The sequence below is a fragment of the Macaca fascicularis genome, chromosome 2 (assembly GCF_037993035.2).
Source record: "Macaca fascicularis isolate 582-1 chromosome 2, T2T-MFA8v1.1".
Lineage (NCBI taxonomy): Eukaryota > Metazoa > Chordata > Mammalia > Primates > Cercopithecidae > Macaca > Macaca fascicularis.
Genome location: NC_088376.1, coordinates 34,425,343 through 34,445,042, shown reverse-complemented (window position 1 = coordinate 34,445,042; position 19,700 = coordinate 34,425,343). Strand labels below are relative to the sequence as shown.

Below are 19,700 nucleotides of genomic sequence, written 5' to 3'. Positions count from 1 at the left end.
TTAGTATGTATTTTAGATATCTCTTGTCAGATGTAGTTTGCAGATGTTTTCTCCCATTCTGTAGGTTGTCTCTTTGTTTCTTTTGCTGTGCAAAAAACTTTTGAGTTTGATGTAATGTGTCTTTTCTTTTGCTGCCTGTGCTTTGAGGTCTCATTTAAAAATACTTGCCCAGCCCAGTATTGTGAAGCATTTCCCCTATATTTTCTTCTAGTAGTTTCATACTTTTTTTTTCATTACGTCTTTAATCCATTTTGAATTGATTTTTGCATATGGTGAGAGAGAGGGGTCTAACCTCATTACATATGGGTATTCAAGTTTTCCAGCACCATTTATAGAACAGACTGTCTTTCCCCAATGCGTGGTATTGCTACCTTTGTCAAAAATGAATTGACCATGATGTGTGAATTTATTTCTGGGTCGTCTGTTCTATTCCATTGTTCTGTGTGTCTGTTTTTATGCCAGTAGCATGCTCTTTGGGCTCCTATAGCTTTGTGTAGTATGTTTTGAAGTCAAGTAGTGTGATGTCTCCAGCTTTTTTATTCTTACTCAGGATTGCTTTGGCTATTCAGTGTCTTTTGTGGTTCCATATGAATTCTAGGATTATTTTTTCTATTTCCATGAAGAGTGTCATTGGTATTTTGATAGAGGTTGCATTAAATCTGTAGACCACTTCCTATAGTATGGCCATTTTAGCAGTTCTTCCAGTTCATGAACAGGGGATATCTTTCCATTTACCCACATCCTCTGCAGTTTCTTTCATCATTATTTTATCATTTTCAGTGTAGAAATCTTTCACTTCCATTATTAAGTTTATTCCTGGTTATTTATTTTTTCGTAGCTATTGGAAATGGAATTGTTTTCTTGATTTTTTTTTTCAAATAGTTCACTGTTAGTACATAGAAACACTACCAATTTTATACATTAATTTTATATCCTGCAACTTTACTGAATTTATTCTAACACTTTTTTGGTGGAGTCTAGGATTTCCTATATATACCATCTGCAAATGGGACAACTTTACTTTCTCCTTTACAATTTGGATACCTTTTATTTCTTTATCTTGCCTAATTGCTCTAAGACTTCTAGCAGTGTTGAATGGAAGTGGTGAAAGTGGGCATACTTGTCTTGTTCCTGATCTTAGGGGAATAGCTGAAAGCATAACATCAGTATGTTTGTCATATGGCCTTTGTTGTTTCAAGCTACATACCTTTTATACCTAATATATTGAGCATTTCAGAAACAAACTTTAATAATGCTTGAGTTTTAGTTTTGTTTGCTTTCTACCTGGATCATGGGGTGTTCTTCTAAGTTAACAGAATTTGAAAATAGAGTGATTTCATTTTAAAAGGAGATTTTAGATAGTAAGAAATTATTACTCTCTGATTTTATTTCTCCATTTGTTTCTTCTCAACCCTGAGATGAAGATCCTTCTGATATCTCCTAAAATAAAATTTGTTCAGCATTTAGAGCATTATTTTTTTCTATTTAGTCCTCTATTATACTAGTATCTTTTACTGCCTAACACATTATCCTAAAACTTAATAGCTTAAAGTAAAAAACATTTATTATCTCAGTTTTCTGTGCTCAGCAATCCCATTATAACTTAGCTGGATGCCTCTGACTTGGGGTCTCTCCCAAGGCTGCAGTCAAGTATCAACCAGGGCTGTAGTCATGTCAGGGTTCTAACTGGGGAGACTCTATCTTCATACCCACTAATAGGCCATTGGTGGACCTCAGCTCCTTCGTTAATAGCTGGAGACATCCTTGTGGCTTGTCTCTCCATAGGACAGTTTACACTAACTGTGGAAGTTGGCTTCCTTCAGAGCCTGGCAAGCAAGAGAGTACCAAGATGGAAGCTACAGTCTCTTTGTAACCAAATCTCAGAAGTGACATCTCATCACTTTTGCCATATTTTATTTATTAGAAGCAAGGGACTAGGTTCACCCAAATTCAAGGGGAGGGAATTAAGCAAGAGCATGAGTACCAGGAGGTGGTGATCTTTGGGTTCCATCTTAATGGCTGCTTGCCATATCTGTTCTAAGTACTTTGAAACTTCTAGAGCTTTTCCATTTTTACTGTGTCATCTTCACAGGATTAGGATGATAAAACTCCTGTTCAGATAAAATTCCCTGTGCTTAACTCGCTGGTGTCTCACAATCTTGAATTAATCATTTTATATAGAATTAGACTCCAGGAAGGGGTGCAGACCAGGACAGAGATAAAAGAATGTTTATTTGCAGTTTTACTTGTATAGCCTTTTCTAGTTATTTAGATAAGAAGCTTTGTTAAAACTCTAACAATAAAGTGTACAGTTGGTACTGGAAAGTGTACAATTGGGAATAGTCTATGCTCTTTTCATTATGTAAATTCTAACGTTTGTTTTGTTCAGTATTGGTAAAGGTTTTCAAGGAGTCGTGAAAAGATGGGGATTTAAAGGCCAGCCTGCTACGCATGGTCAAACGAAAACCCACAGGAGACCTGGAGCTCTTTCAACTGGTGTGAGTATAACTAGTGAAGCTCTTTTTAATGCTAAATATTCAACTTCTGCACATGTAGTCCTCAGTCTATCCTTGATATGAAGTCACATAATTTTAGTCTGACACCGGGGGGCTCCAAGTACTTGTCACACTTTTATGGATCCTTGCCCCTCACTCATTTCCCAGAGCCAGACTAGAATTAGTTATATTCCAGAAGGTTAGCTGAGCATCTGTAGTTTGACTGTATATACCCTGAGTCTAAATTTAAAAGGTACTTTGTGCAAATGTTGAATTCAGTTTGTCTTTTGAATTAGTATCAGTTAGCAATTCTGAAATAATTTTCTGTGAATTGTAGGATTGAGCAGATAAGTAAATATATTGATAATGGAGCTAGGTTTCTCACTATTGGAAAAGGGCATTAAAGTTTGAAAATGGGAAAATTAAAATGAACCCTATAGTGTTGAATTCAAACTATAAGTATGCATATACTGCTTGGTGGGGGAGGGGAATGCATGCATGCACACAAGGAAAAATGTAACACACAGAGAAATAGAGGGATGTGTGTGTGTGTGTATATGCCTTAGTTCTGTCTACTGGAACATTGTAGTCATGTATAATGGAATATATTTGTAGAATGAATAAGAGTGATACTTAGTCTATAATACTCAGAATTGTCTTTTAAGCCTATTGGTTACATATTAAACATATCTAATGCCATGATGAGGTATTTATCTAATGCCATGTTGATAAGTAACCAATATGTTGGTTACATATTAAACATATCTAATGCCATGATGAAGTTTCACCTGTTATTGTGAGAGCAGCTGATGGAAAAGTGTTTATATTCTGAGAATTCATGTATTGTAAGAAGCTGTTCCATTTTAGTCGTAATTCAGATTTGCTTCTTTAGATACAGAACTATCATCCATTATCAGAGCCAAAATCAGAGACTGTGTGAAGCTGTTAGATTTATATAAATCAGAGAAAACCAGGGCTAGACAAACTGAGTATTCCGATAACTAACTCTGTCCTTTAATATTTTGATCAAGGAAAGTAACATCTAATGCAAAGAGGAGTAGGACCATCCCAGCACCAGTTATATGGATGAAGTCCATTAAGTCAGTTAATGCAGAAGATGAGTTCAAAACAGGCCTGGCAGTCCATTTTTTTCTTTGAATGATGTGTCGGTGTGTCTGTATGCCCTTGTCCTTTTTTAATTCTTACCCAGTATTAGGTCAGTTGTTACTGAGTTTTTCTCCTAAATCTGTTTCTTAGTCTGTATTTATTTTGTCAGTCTAGTCTCATTTAGAAAGGAAATCCTCTAGGAGTAAATATGTCTGAATCCATATTTAGTTCCTTACTGGGACCTAGCTGAATAGGGGAAAAATAAAACATTTTAATAATTTATATTTTTAGTTTGCATTGTGGTTTGATCAGTTCTGTTTAAAATTGATAGTACTTAAAAGTGTTAACTTTAGTTTTCTCATTTAGGATATTGGCAGAGTCTGGCCTGGAACTAAAATGCCTGGAAAAATGGGAAACATATATAGGACAGCGTATGGACTGAAAGTAAGTTTTACAAGTGGTTCTTTTTAGGAACAGCTAAATTGTCTAAATGCAAAGGCAGCAGAATATGTATTTAATCTGTGTCTCTGTACCATTGTTCTAATAGGCTTTAAAATTATTGAGGAAAAGAGGATACATGAATTGTGTGTGTGTGTGTACACTCTAGTTGTAGTCATAGTGGTAGTAATGTTAGTGTATATTTCAAGCCATGAAAAGTGCAGTCATTAAAGAGACAAAATTAGTAGTCCTCTCTTGGACCTGGAAGATTTTTACAAGATATTGTTGCATGAAAAAAATAAGTTTCAGAGCATTCACTTTAATACTCTTTATTGAGTAAAAGATTGAACAAAAGCTCTCTACATATGTATGTTGCTGTGCCATCATATAATCACAGAAGAGTGGAAGGGTATATACCAGGTTCTTGGATTATATATCAGATGTGTATGTGTGGAAGTGGATGTAGGTAAGGAGAAGGAGAGTGGGAGACAATCAAAATAGGAGGAAACAATAGCACTACAAAAGGATTGCGATATACATCCATTTTTATAAAAAATATTTATGTGTATTTAAGAGAAGTTGGATTCAGTCTCTACCAATGAGAAATGTATCTAAGTAAAACTGAGTTATGCTATAATGGATGCTGTATAACTATATTTCTGTTAAGCAACTAATGTTTATATTTGTTTGCATATATGTTTTAAAGTGTAGAAAGTACAAAGAAGAAAATAAGCTACTCATAAGAACAGTACCCAAAGACAATTACTGGAAACATTTTGGTGCATATCCTCCCAGTCTCTATTTTGGATACGTTTTATATATAAATTTTGACCAGGAGAAGTTTTCAAATTTTGTATACTTAAACCTAAGATTTTTTTTACCCCTTCTATTACAATTGTACTCATCAGAGACCATCTATTTGCTATATTTTCATCCATTATGTGATTTCAATTTCTGTAATATTTAATATTTATTCATTATTAGATAGGAGGCATGGGTCAAACTTGATTTCTTCTCCAAATATTTTATTTTCTCAGTACCATTTTTTGACCAATCATTCTTTCCCATTTATTAAGCTTTTTCTCCACATGAAGGTCTTTTGAGGACCATCTACTCAGTCTCCTTACTTTAGAAATTAGAATCGGTGAGGTCACAGCTTCTCCAGCCTGTAGTTACAGCAAGGTAGTATTAACTAAAAATTAAATTAAATTAAATTTCCACTTGTTATTGTTAATGGTGCCAACAGAGTCCTTTGAGATATCCAAATAGTCTTGATCATTCAGTCACAGAGATCTCTATTTAAAATGAGAGTTTTCTACTACTTCCATAAGATATATCTGCTGTGGTCTTCTATTACAAGTCATCCATAGGACTTGAAGTTTTTCAATTCTTATTCAACATTCTGAAGCGCTGATAAGATTATTTACTTTACAAGCAACTTCCATCCTTAGCTTTTAATAACATTGTTTGTTTTAATACAAGTATATCCTAAAATTTTTGGTTTTATTTCATGCTTTAGGTGTGGAGAATAAACACAAAGCACAACATAATCTATGTAAATGGCTCTGTACCTGGACATAAAAATTGCTTAGTAAAGGTAAGTATAAGTGTCTTCTTTTTTTTTCCTTTTTTTTTCTTTTTTTTTTGTTTCTTACTCGCAAGCTGACAAGTTACTGTCTTTATGTTCTATTGCTTATGTGTGTGGATATTTGCCATAAAGTCTCCTTTGACTCATATATGTGACTTATAAATAAATGGCTGTTTTTTCACATGTTCTTTACTGAATCTTTCTGCTTTTTAGTAGCACCTGAGTGAAAAAAATGCACAAGATAACCTGTATTCTATTTCTGTAAAACCAAGAACCTGTAAAAAGGGTAAAGCTGTGTATTAGTCCATCCTAATAGAATGGATGGACTCATAAAGAAATACCTGAGATTGGGTAATGTATAAATAAAAGAGGTTTAATTGGCTCGTGGTTCCATAGGCTGTACAGGAGGTATGGCTAGGGAGGCTTCAGGAAACTTACAATCATGGCAAAAGGGGAAGGAGAGACAGACATGTCTTACATGGCTGGAGCAGGAGGAAGACAGGGAAGAGGGAGGTGCTACGTATTTTTAAACAAGATCTTGTGAGAACTCACTGTCACGAGAACAGTAAGGGGGAAGTCTGCCCCCATGATCCCAGTCGCTTCCCACCAGGCCCCTCTTCCAACATTGGGGATTACAATTTGACATGAGATTTGGGCGGAGACAAAAATCCAAACCGTATCAGGCCAGTAAGCAGAAAGATCTTCAGGAGTATGAGAAGGATATTTGGATAACTATTGCCAAAATAGCAGTATATCTTTGTCCTTCCAAAAGGAACATGTTAGCTTTTTTAAAGTGCCCCATCTACAAATGAATGGATAAAGTGTGTGTGTGTGTGTGTGTGTGTGTGTGTGTGTGTATGTATGTATGGCTGAAGAATATTCTAGAGAATACATACACACACTAAAATATTCTTCAGCCATAAAACAGAATAAATTGCTATTGTTTGTGGTGACGCGGATAAACCTGGAGGACATTATGTTAAGTATAATAAACTAGGCACAGAAAGACAAATATTGTATCTCACTTTTATGTGGAATCTGAAAAAGTTGATTTCATAGAAGTAGAGAGCAGAATGGTTTTACCAGAGGCTGGGGGGAAATAGTGGGGAGGAGAGCTGGGGGAGGTGGTCTACAAGCACAGTTAGTTAAGAAGAATACATTCCGGTGTTCTGTTATATAGTAAGGACTGACTATAGCTAATAGTAATGTATATTTCAATATAGCTAGAAGACAGGATTTTGAATGTTATCACCACAAAGAAATGATACATGTTTAAAGTAATAGATTTGCTAGTTATCCTCATTTGATCGTTATACAATGTATATATGTATTGAGACATCACACGGTATCCCATATATATGTACAATTATGTGTCAATTATAAGTAAACCCTGCCCCCACTCCCCCCAAAAATGTTTTTTGACTTTTAAAAGAGTTACTTTGACAAACCAGAAATACATGAGGTAAAAATTGGAATCATCAAAAGTGGTTAAAGGTAGCCATTTGAGGAGGAGCTTTTTTATCATTACTAGCACACATGCTCTGATTACATCTTTAAGTGTTTTTCTTTAAAAAAAAAAAAAAAAAGTAAAAAATTTGTACGGATAGATACATTTTAAGAAAAACTCTTTAAGTTCTCAGAGACTTACTTCCATAAAATACAAAATAAATATTCTGCATGGGGTTTATTCCAACATAATACAGATTTTCTTACCTCTGAGTTTTGAATCTTCCATGCTGAAGATAAGTTTGTATTAGACATGATGTCACCTCTTCTCCAGAGTATATTATTCATTGATTTTCCAATGATAGCAGCAAAGAAATAGTGAAACTTAAACCTCTGACTTTTTAAACTCAGTGTTTCCTTATATATATTTTTTTCATTTCTAGTATAAGGAATAATTTTTTGAAATCTTACAAGGAATAAGAGTTTTGCTTTTTAAAATTACCTTTCTGGGACACTTCACTTTACTGACTGGATTATTCTCGTTTTTCTTAAAGAAAAAAATGCATTTAAGCCAGGCCTGGTGGCTTGCATCTGTAATTCCAGCTACTCAGGAGGCTGAAGTGGGAGGATAGGATAACGTAGCCTCAGGAATTGGAGGCTGCAGTGAGCTATGATCACACCACTGCTTTCTAGCCTGGGCAACAGAGTGGAACCTAGCTTCTTTTAAAAAAAAAAAAAAAAAAAGGAAAGAAAAATGCATTTGATGAACTTTTATAAGTTTTGTTTTTTCCTTAAGTTTGTGGGTTTTTAAGTTTAAGTAGATTTCTAGTCCCCAAGTAAGGCAGCCATACTTACAATGACAGGCAGTTGAAGCCAGAGGATTGTCATTGTACTTCCCATAGTATTTTGTCTTCATAATTCATATGAAGACATACCTTCATATCCCTGGCCCCACATTTCAGATCACAGGTTATAAATAGCATAGTCTAATAAAGGAGAAGGATTATTTTTTGTAATAAAAGTATACTGGTCACCAGATTAATTTTTAAATGTCAAATCCTCCTTTTCTGCCCATTTTTCTACATACATGATTCTAGCCTGGTTTTCTAGCCGAACCTTACCATTGATTGCTGTGACTTCTCAAGTACTACTACAACATCTTCTCAAGTACTTCTACAATATCCCTGCCACCAGCAAAGATGAATGGTCAATTATCTTGAAAAACCATAGTACATACAATGACACTCTGATGTAGTTGTATAAATTAATAGTTGATAACCAGTAACATTTATTACTCAGATTTATCGCCTACTTCAATAAAAGGTTGCTTCCAAAAACTCCATTCACTCTCATAATTGATAATAGTTTGCCATCACTGAAGATACTCAGAAGATACACCAAAGAGTTCTGAAAGAGGAGTCTAAATACATTTTGAGAAACTGTGGCATCAGAACAATGTCCAGTCCCCTTTGAACTATTAACACACTAGTGAATATATTTTTAGCAAGTGTATTTATATAATAAAAGAACTTATCCTTTAAAAAAATCTTTGAAATATGGTGCTTAAATAACTTTCTTTTGTAACCTTAAAGAATCTGCCCAGGCATTAATTAAATTATGAATTTGGGGAACATTTTGTAGGTTTGTGTTTTAAATGATAAAACTTGCTATGTCCTTTCACTCCATTATTTCCGTTCTTCCATTGATTCCATAGCAGGTAAATTAGTCCTTCCTTGCCCACGGGTTTTGAGCCATTTCCTAGTGGGCAGCCAACTTTGTTAACATCCACTCACGTCTTGGGAGCTTTTGTTTCCTCAGAGTACAGGGTTACCAATAACTTTTTTTTTTAAGATCCTAAAGTTTTTAAAGATAGTCTTAGAGATGACCAACCTGTTTAACTGTCTTGAGCTTTTTGTTTTGCTGTTCAGATTCACTAAATGTATTAATGAAGGCTAGAGAACTATTGTTTACAGCGTAATAAGTATAAATGTATGTTATAAAATACTGTTCATTCATGTTCATTCCTATGTCCTATATATAATTTATTTTCAGATTTGCCTGGTTTTTGTCTGCCCTTCCCCCATATTTTCTTAGAAGATTTAGACTGGTTTGCTGATAGACATAAAAAGAATGAGGTAGATAATTGAGGGAGTCCTGGTGCAGGCAGGGAAATAGTAAACCTGGGGTAAGATTAAATACAAAATACATTAATAGTAAACCTGGGGTAAGATTAAATACAAAATACAAAAATACATATGGACTGCAGATCTTTGGCCCTCAACTTTTGCACCACCGAGACAAAAATGGTTGAGATGAGATGTCATTAACGTTTCAGATCCATGAATTATAATACTTAGGTTTTATAAACAGTGCTTCTATTATCTAAAATATGTATCAGGTGTAATAGTTCTATAAAAGTGTGAAAGCAGCTGAGAAGTATCTCTTTGGGTCATTGATGACAATTTTTATTTCTCAAATTAGCACAGAAAGTTTTGTTGTAATTGGTTTTATTGGATTTTTTGCTTGGGATTTATTTTCAATCCTAAATACTGAGCAAATTTAATATGGTAAGAATATGACTTTTTTCCCTTCTTAAAGTTCAACCCAAGATTAATGGATTGGGGGACAAAACTAAGCAAGTTTACTTTCTTCTGGGTAATGTACTCATAATTTCTTGAAACAATTTTAATAAGAGGGATTAAAGTAGATCTGTTTTTCTGTACCAGGCTGTTCCTAGCAGCTGTGTACCTTATTTCAACCAAATTATTCATTTCTTATTGCTAAAGTAATTATGCCTCATTTTACTCTGTGTATACAATTACATGTAAATTTTTTAAAATTTACTTATGAATGAAGGCTGTAGAATGAGTCAGAAGTTCTGAATAATCCAATATTTTCCAAAAATAAAACTCAACATTTTAGATCACATCAGTACCTATATTAAAATTGTTCAGTCTATGAATTCACAGATATAATTAGAATTTTTGAGAATATATAGAGTTAACAGAACTCTTATAGAGATTCATAGGTCTGTTACTGGTTTTGTTAAATATTATTCTGTCTTTAACTTCTCAGTAAGAATGTATGCTCTGACATACATCATGCTGCATTTATTGTGTATGAAGATAGGATTGGTTCTTGTTGCTCACACCTATAAGCAGAAAATGCACTAAGGCCTTGGGAATATTCAGTACTAAATCAAGGATGATATAAAATAGTTTCAACTTGATATATAAAATAATCTCAACTTAAAGGCCCTCACCCAAATTTGAAAATGCTGAAGAATTATCTTTAAATATTCCATCAATGCAAGACTTTTTTTTTTTTTTTTTTTTTTGACCATGTGACACAGAAATACAATCTTGTTTATTTGTTTTATTTGCTGGAGAAATGACTCTTTTGGTAGGGGAAGAAAAATGTAAGCTAATTTCCTTAATAAGAAGTGATATTTTTGATTATGTGCTCTGAGAGTTAAGACTAACAAAAATGCTAGTTTGTCAGGTCATTATATTTGAAAATGAATCCATATAAATGAAATTCAAGTCGTAATTTTAGAGTGTGATTTTATCCTGTGGGACAGTCCTAGAGATTCTTATAAGTTAAGATATAAATAATAATTGATGATTTTATCCTTATAGCTTGAGTTTCTGTTACTGGGTTAGTCAGATTTTTTAGAATTAAAGGAAAGCATTGACTGAGTTCTTTTTACTCTATATACGTAACAGTCATGTTACTCACATTAGAAAATGTAGTAGCGGGTATTTCTTTGATTATGAATAATCGCTGAAAAGGCTACCTTTAAAGAACTTAATTCGTATCACTTACTACGATTTTTGCCTTCTCTCAGGTCAGAGATTCTAAACTGCCTGCATATAAGGATCTTGGTAAAAATCTACCATTCCCTACATATTTTCCTGATGGAGATGAAGAGGAACTGCCAGAAGATTTGTATGATGAAAACGTGTGTCAGCCTGGTGCACCTTCTATTACATTTGCCTAACATCTTTGGATGTGGCAGAACCTTACACATTCTGTGAGCTTTGATGAGCCAGAGTGATATAATCACCACCAGAAATCATATTCTTCTTTCTTAGTCACAACAAAATCAAACATGTCATCTTTGTCAAGGGCATAAATATATCATTCATACGCCCATTAAATTTTGTTAGAAAATTTGCCACATTAAGGCCGGGCGCGGTGGCTCACACCTGTAATCCCAGCACTTTGGGAGGCCAAGACGGGCGAATCACGAGGTCAGGAGATCGAGACCATCCTGGCTAACACAGTGAAACCCCGTCTCTACTAAAATACAAAAAAAATTAGCCGGGCGTGGTGGCGGGCGCCTGTTGTCCGTCCCAACTACTCTGGAGGCTGGGGCAGGAGAAGGGCGGAGGCGGAGCTTGTAGTGAGCCGAGATCGCGCCACTGCACTCCAGCCTGGGCGACAGAGCGAGACTCCGTCTCAAAAAAAAAAAAAAAAAAAGAAAATTTGCCACATTAAACATATGAGTTAGGTAGATTGGATTTGCTGAAATTGGTGTTTGACATATTGGTAAAATATTCATAATTTGTGGACTCGATTCTTTTTTACTGCATATTTCCCAAGTTATCTTAAGATGTCTATAAATTTAACTTTTATTAAAGTTTTGTCAATCTTTGTGAAATAGTGGTTGTGGAACAGTAGAAAACCATATGGGGACTATGGTGCAACCTATTTGGGTAAAGAAACCATTTGCTAAAATGGAGAAAGTAAATAGATTTTTATTTAAATTACAGAAACATATATGTTAAAGCCCAGTCAAAGGAAAGACAATCAAATCATAAATTATGGGTCCTGTTTACATTTTTGTTAGGAGAGGTGATGACTTTTTAGTTTTATCACTCAATTATAAGATCAATGTTGTTGTTGTTGTTTTGTTTGTTTGGTTTTTAGAAAGGGTTTTGCTCTGTTGCCCAGGCTGGAGTGATCTTGGCTCACTGCAGCCACGACTTTGTGATCTCAAGTGATCCTTCCACCTCAGCCTCCCAAGTAGCTGGGACTATAGGTGCCCACCACCATGCCTGGCTAATATTTGTAATTTTTTGTAAAAATGGGGTCCCACTATGTTGCCTAGGGTAGTCTTGAACTTCTGAGTTCAAGCTTTTTACCTTCCATGGCCTCCCAATTTGTTAGGATTACAGGTGTGAGCCACTGCATCCAGCCTACGTTTCAAAAAGAATTTATAATGATCTAAGATTGTATGTTCAGACTTATTAATCATGTATTAATCAAAATGCCAATGGTTTGTGGGTTTCTTTTTAATTGTATGAAATTAACATGTATTTACTAATGACTACTCATGACAAATAAGCTTAACCATGTGTATAAGCAGACCTCAGTTTAAATACTTGATTTCCTCTGAACCAAATTCTTTTTTTTTTTTTTTTTTTTTTTTTGAGACGGAGTCTCGCTCTGTCCCCCAGGCTGGAGTGCAATGGCGCGATCTCCGCTTACTGCAAGCTCCGCCTCCCGGGATCCCGCCATTCTCCTGCCTCAGCCTCCTGAGTAGCTGGGACTACAGGCACCCGCCATCGCGCCCGGCTAATTTTTTTGTATTTTTAGTAGAGACGGGGTTTCACCGTGTTAGCCAGGATGGTCTCGATCTCCTGACCTTGTGATCCGCCCGCCTCGGCCTCCCAAAGTGCTGGGATTACAGGCGTGAGCCGCCTCGCCCGGCCAAATTCTTAATTCACATCACCCAGTAGGTTTGTTAGTCATAGTGTTAGATCTCCATGTGATATACTATCCTGGTTGTATCACATTTTTCACTTTAAATCCAAAGATAGCCACATTTTTAAAATGTTTTTATTTATACTTTATCTTATTTCATTAAAAATATATGGCAATTGATATGAAATCCACTCAGTAAAATAGAAAAACAAGAGAAAAATATTTAGGATAATGTAAGTTAGATTAGGCGGTATTTGGGGGAAGGAATAGCGTCAATGTCATATAGATGAGCAGGCTATGCTGTGCAGAGTTGTTATATTCAGATCGTTTGGTTTTGAGCTTCCTGGGTGCTAAAGTAAAACATTATTTGTTACTGTTCGTTATTCATGAGTTTGAATAGTGATAATAATACAGACTGTCATAGTCTTTAACTGGAGTAGATTACATTTAAAACCACCACACCATATTTGGTTAAAAAAATATATCAAACTAGAAATTTGTTGACTTGTTAAAAGTTATCTCTAGTAATCATCATATACAAGGGTAAAATGCTAGAAGAATTCTTTTCAGGGATCAAACAAGGATATCCTCTACAACTTCTATTCCATAGTATTCTTGGGTGCCTTAGCCAGTACAGTAAGACAAGTAAAGGTAATGAGATAAATTGGAAAGTAGGAGCAAATCTCATTATTTGTAAGAAATATTTACCTAGAAGATGAAAGGTAGACAACTGACAAGCTATCAGAACCAATAGAGTTGAAAAAAGTAACAGTACAAGATTAATATACAAACATATAGCAATATTTTATGGGAAAATGGATATTATTTATAATAACAATTAAAAATCACCTAGGAAAAGCCTAACAAGAAATATGCTAGGGTCTTATGTCCTTTTTTGAAAGATAAGAAAACCTCAGTAATGGAGAAGAATATCACGGCCATGAATGGAAGGTTATATTGTAAATAATTCATTTCAATCCTGTTTTAAAACTCTCAACAGGACTTAGAGCTGGTCAAACTGATTCTAAAATTCACGTGAAAGTGTAAATTCAAGAATAGCCACTACTTCAAATGTTACACATTAGTTAGATATGCCCCCATACTATGCTTAGGAACTTATACAGACATACATTAGAGATATTGTGGGTTTGGTTTCAGACCACGGCAATAAATCAAATATCACAATAAAGCAAATCACAAAATTTTTAGTTTCCTGATGCATATATAAGTTACACTGAAGTCTATAATGTGTTTCAATAGCATTATATCTTTAAAAATATACATAACTTAATTTTAAAATATTGTCAGAAAATGCCAAAGATCTTCTGAGCCCTTAGCAAGTTGTGATCTTTTTAGTGGTAGAGGGTCTTGCCTCAAAGTTGATGCTGACTGATCAGGGTGGTAGTTTCTGGAAGGTTGGGTGACTGTGGCAGTTTCTTAGCATAAGGCAATGGACTTTGCCACTTGATTGACTCTTCCTGTCACAAAAGATTTCCCTGTAGCATGGAGTGCTGCTTGGTAGCATTTTGCCCACAGTAGAACTTTGTTCAAAGTTTGAGTCAATCCTCATACCCTGCTGCTGCTTCACAACTAAATTTATGGAATTTTCTAAATCCTTTGTTGTCATTTCAACAGCGTTCACAGCATCTTCACCCTAAGTAGATCCTGTCTCAAGAAACCACTTTCTTTACTCATCCATAAGAAGCACCTCCTTATCTGTTCAAGTTTTAGCATGAGATTACAGCAATTCAGTCACATCTTCAGGCTCCACTTCTGCAGTTCATTCCTCCACTGGAGCCTTGAACCCCTCAGAGCCACTCTTGAGAGTTGGAATCAACTTCCAAACACCTGTTAATGTTGATATTTTTACTTTCTCCCATGAATCGTGAATGTTCTTAATGGCATCTAAAATGGCGAATCCTTTCCTGAAGGATTATAGCAACTTTATATATTAAGGACTATGTCTACTGTAACCTTACAAAACATGTTTCTTAAATGATTAGAGTTTGAAAGTCACAGTTACACATTTATGCATGGACTACAGAATAGATGTGTTAGGCATGGAAACATTATTCTTGTAAATCTTCATCAGAGCTCTTGACTAACTTAGGTGCATTGTCAGTGAGCTGTTATCTTGTGAGACAAATGGACAGTTATTTCTGGGAGAACATAAAATCTTTTTCCTGCATTATTTGTGAAAAATGAATCAGTATATGAAAGTAGCCAGTTGCCCAGACATAAGATGTTTTGACGAAGGCAGGGAACCTTCTGCACTTAAAGAGCCTGCCCCAAACTTACCACCGTCTTTCACTATAGTTGGTGGTCTGTAGATCTGTTTTTGAGTTTTAAAGTAACAATTCTGATCACCTTTTGGGATTACAAATATGATCCCTGTCTTCTAGAATAAGGGAACAAAACTTTCACTCTCATCTGCCAACCCCAACCAGTCCCCATTGCCAGCAGCTTCTACAGATACATATCCTTTGAAGAGGATCCGGACTCCATTCTGACAAACTGAGTGGCCCAGATGGACTGGGTCCTTCTCTCCAGTTGTGGAATACCTAAACCAGTCTGCCTAGTCCAACACTACAAAATGTGATTTCCCAAGAACTTTAGGGTTACCATTTCTGGCTACAGCACAGGCATTTTGCCTCAGCAGCTGTCCTCAAATGTTCAGCTCAGAAATGGAAATCTGCCTACTGTAGATAGGGAGTACATGGTTCCAATACTCTCCTGCTCAACTCTGTGCATCCCAGGGAGTACTAGAAGCCTGCTCTTGAGCAGTGCTGACCGCTGGACAGATACGATGGCAATTCAGTTCTCAGCAGTGGAGCCATCCTGGGCCTGAGTTGAGCTTGAGTTTGATTTACTATTTTAGATTTTGTCTTGAAATGGAGAACCTTTTGGAATTAAACTTCATTCAAACTAGACATTTGTTCCAGCATCCTTGGTACTAGCTATTTGGAATAAAATATGGAAATACTGAACTTTGTATAATTCTGTAAGCCTTAGAGAGGCCTACAGATTAAGGGATACTTTCAAGAGTTACACTACTGGTCATCCTTCCTCTCCAAGACCTTTATCCTACCTGCTAGGGTAGCCGAAGCTGAAATGCAAATGTTAATTCGTCCTGTTTCCACAGTGGCCCCTGGCATGGATAATTGGATGATGCCAGCTGTCACAAACAAGCTATAAATGAAAGTATTTCTTACAGCAAGTATAAGGATATACTTTACAAGAGTATTAAGCATTTCAGAGTCAGTAGTGCTTTCGCAGTCTTTAATGGTGAGGTACAAATCTGCTTTTCAACTTTCCTCAAGGGATGGAATATAAGGATGACCTTTACAGCTGATTTACAAAGGTAAATTTGCAGATGGGACCTGACCATGTTTCAGCACATATGGAGAAATGTGTATAGAACTATAGCCTGTTTTTCTAGTGTAAAGAGTGTTAGGACACAGTCACACACACGGAAGTTGAATTCGTACTTAGGGTTCCTCATATGCAGAATGAATTCTGTTAGTCTGTAGGCTTACTTGCCTTACATCCGGTAGCTTATTTTGTTTTACTACTACTACTACTACTACTAATAATAATAATAAAAACCCTCTTTGAGAAAGAATGTGTCAGAGTGAAGTCTCTCCTGATTCCAGCAAGATTGAACCTACGCCCTAAATCATTCCCCGGAGAGAGAGACTGTTGGCTGTGTCACAGTGAAAACCCATTATGGGAAAAGAGCAGCATTCAGATTGCTGACTCTGAACCTGCTATTTGGACCTCTGGGATGAATACCTTCAAATGTTTGTGATATTCCTCATTTTTTGTCAGAATAGAAACACATTGTGGGCTTCCTGTGGCACTGAGTCTTGCAAAATTGTTTTCTAGGCTGGAGTGTGATGTGCTTCTACTAGCTATATTATTTTTCTATGGCTGATTCTTTTCCCTTGGTAGGATGTGTGTGATTCTAAAAGTGCCTTTTACTGCTGGTTTTGCCTGAAGGCCACCACTTGGGAAGTTTTCTCCACTTTTGCAGGAACTATGGCAAGAAGAATGTTATATTTCTATTATGGTACTTACCATGATACTGCTTATCATGCTCTTATGAATAGTTTTATAGTGGAGCCTTTTCATAATGAGGTAGGGCATGTTGCTGATAACTTTTACTGAACTGCTGAACCGAGAGAGTGAAGACAGGCAGACAGAAGCAAGTCACTATGCTATGAGGCCACCTTGGGCAAACATCTTCAATAGCTTTATTTTATTTTTATTTTTATTTATTTATTTATTGAGGCAGAGTTTTGCTCTTGTTGCCCAGGCTGGAGTGCAAGGGCATCATCTCAGCTCACCACAACCTCCACCTCCCGGGTTCAAGCAATTCTGCTGCCTCAGCCTCCCGAGTAGCTGGGATTACAGGCATGCGCCACCACATCCGGCTAATTTTTCTATTTTTAGTAGAGATGGGGTTTCTCCATGTTGGTCAGGCTGGTCTCGAACTCCTGACCTCAGGTGATCTGCCCACCTTAGCATCCCAAAGTGTTGGGATTAAAGGCTTGAGCCACCATGCCTGGCCTTCAATAGCTTTATAATCATGTGTTACTTCATAGCTACCTGTTTTCTAAATGGGAAGAAGTTCTTCACATGAGAGTTTATTTTACTAGTGATAGATAAAGCTTCTACTCTCTTCAGGGACTTTCCTTAAAGTTGACTTTACTGTAACAACAGACATTTCTTCAGTTTTCAGTTTTATTGCTATTTCTGCTAGAACACCTCATCCACCACCTTGGCCCCATAAATGATAGTGGTCTCTCAAAGCATGCCCTACCAGGCAAATGAAGACTGCCATTCAGACTTTGCCTCCAGCAATTACCTAGGATTCCCTGGAATGAGAGGACTCAGTGTCATTATCCCCTCCAGAAAACAGTCAGTCCTGAGCGTGCAGGGTTGCCAGCCTCAATTTCATCATTTGCTTTTCTGCTTTTAAATGTTTGCAAACAACCACAGTCCATGTCACATGTTTTATTCTTTTTAGATTAATGAGGTGGCCTGTTCAAGTTAGACAGGCCATATTAATCTCAGTGAATGCGGTCCTTAGCACCACAGAAGCAAACAAATGATTTTAACTGGACAAAGTCTTGGCATAGTAGGTGCATAATTGTTGCTTTTTGAATTTGACTGGAGAGAGTGAGAGTTGTGATTTTGATTCTCCAAAAGCAGACTCTATGAGCACCAAGTATATTTTAGGTCATTTAGAAAGTTTGTTGTTTGAACAGATGAGGATAAGACATCAATTTTTGACACTGCACTAAATCTGCTTTATTTCAAAAGGAACTAACTAAACACTTCATCACAGAAGTCCTGACAAAGATGCATGGATGGCTATATTAACAAGATTGTGTCAGGATGAATAATAATACATGGCTGTACTGAGAATCCAACGTAAATTTCCTTATGTAAAATAGTGATTTGTTTAAATGATGAAGCGAAGATAGCATTGGAGCTGTTGGCTGACTGTCCCTTTTTTTCTGTTAACTGCAGAAGCACTGAATCTGATGCCCTACCTTGTGGGGTAATGGTGTGCTTATCTCCCCCTCTTCAAACAGTTTGGCACGTTGCTAATAACAGCCAGCCTACTGCTAAAATATCATCAATGACAGAACAGAAGAAATGGATATTTAGGAAAACATAAAGCTGAGGAAGTAGGCCAAAAAAAAAAAGGGCTGATAGAAAGCAAATAAAGGAAAGATCTATAATATTGGGGCAGGCAGCATCTCCCTGCTTGCAGGGTAATTTTATTTAGCTAGTAACCAACAAGGACGCCTGCCATGGGAAGAAGGTGTGATTTTGTGATTTAATGATCCAAAGCCCATTTTTAGACACCACTTAGCCATAAAGAGGCCCAAAGGTTCTGTGGCCCAGGAGTCGTTGAGATAAGTATTTATGACAAGGTCCACCCAAACACAAGGGAACACAAGAAGGGGGCATGTCAGGCACAGGGAATTTTCACAATGGCTTACAAAGGCAAGTCTTACCCTCACCTAACACAGTAATTCTCCACACTGGCTGCATGTTAGATCCCCACAGAAGAGCTTTTAAAATTCCCAGTCCAATATTCTTGGAATTTGGAGAGTAGGAGACCCAGTCATCAGTGGTTTTTAAAGCTCCCCAGTTAAATATTTAACTCCCCTGTTTGAAGAGGGGCAGATGGGCCGAGATTAAGAACTACTGACCTAAAGCAACATGATGTATAGACAGGCAAATCATTTGTGGAACTCAGGCCAGTGAATTGGCCATCTCCCTAAAACAATTCAAATTGGAGAAAATTCTGTACAAATGTAATAATAGTGATGTTTTATATGTGTATAGTATTTTATATTTTAAGGTGTTTTATGTTCGTGTGAGGGTGCGCTCAGGAAAATGCTTAGCATCTTGTAAAACTGTGCAAATGTTAGATATCATCAACCCAGTATTATAATTGAGAAAACAAGCAGAGTGCAAGTGTAGGACTTATTTGGAGTCTCACGAAAGAAGTGACTGGCAGAGCCTAAAATTGGGGCACTGGACACTTTCGTATATTCTTCTATCCTGGGAATCATGATTTCCTTTGAAGAATGCTGTAAAATGTTGACCATATTTTTGTCTGTTATGAACTGTGATTGGCCTCACACAGAAATAATGAATTCTTTTAGGTTGCTTTTGGGATGTGTTACTTTGGTATCTCAAATCAGTAATATAATCACAAGTGAAACAAACTGTCAATCTTGTCTAAAGTTTTTAAGTTAGGGTTGTCCTGCATCTGCACCAAGTATCAAAGGTTTAAGAAAGAGTACTGAGAGGGAAAATTGAGAATGAAGAAAATTTTATCCATTAACTTAGTTTCTGTTTTTATAAACTGGGATAGATTGAGATTGTTATTTTCT

The 19,700-nt window shown here is 36.2% G+C and overlaps 1 protein-coding gene across 2 annotated transcripts in view; it reads left to right on the top strand.

The window, feature by feature from the left end:
• The window catches only part of MRPL3 (mitochondrial ribosomal protein L3), a 41,287-nt gene extending 29,550 nt beyond the window's left edge, over positions 1 to 11,737 (top strand). The window contains exons 8-11 of one of the 2 annotated variants that reach the window (XR_012430692.1): positions 2,390 to 2,498; positions 3,969 to 4,046; positions 5,560 to 5,637; positions 10,922 to 11,561. Coding sequence is in view for 1 of the 2 variants with exons in the window: in XM_045386990.3 (XP_045242925.1) it covers positions 2,390 to 2,498; positions 3,969 to 4,046; positions 5,560 to 5,637; positions 10,922 to 11,074 (418 nt within the window). In the remaining variant the exon portion in view is untranslated. Of the gene's footprint in view, positions 1 to 2,389; positions 2,499 to 3,968; positions 4,047 to 5,559; positions 5,638 to 10,921 lie in introns of both variants that reach the window. The other variant, XM_045386990.3, reaches the window with a different exon arrangement.
• Positions 11,738 to 19,700: the final 7,963 nt, after the last annotated feature.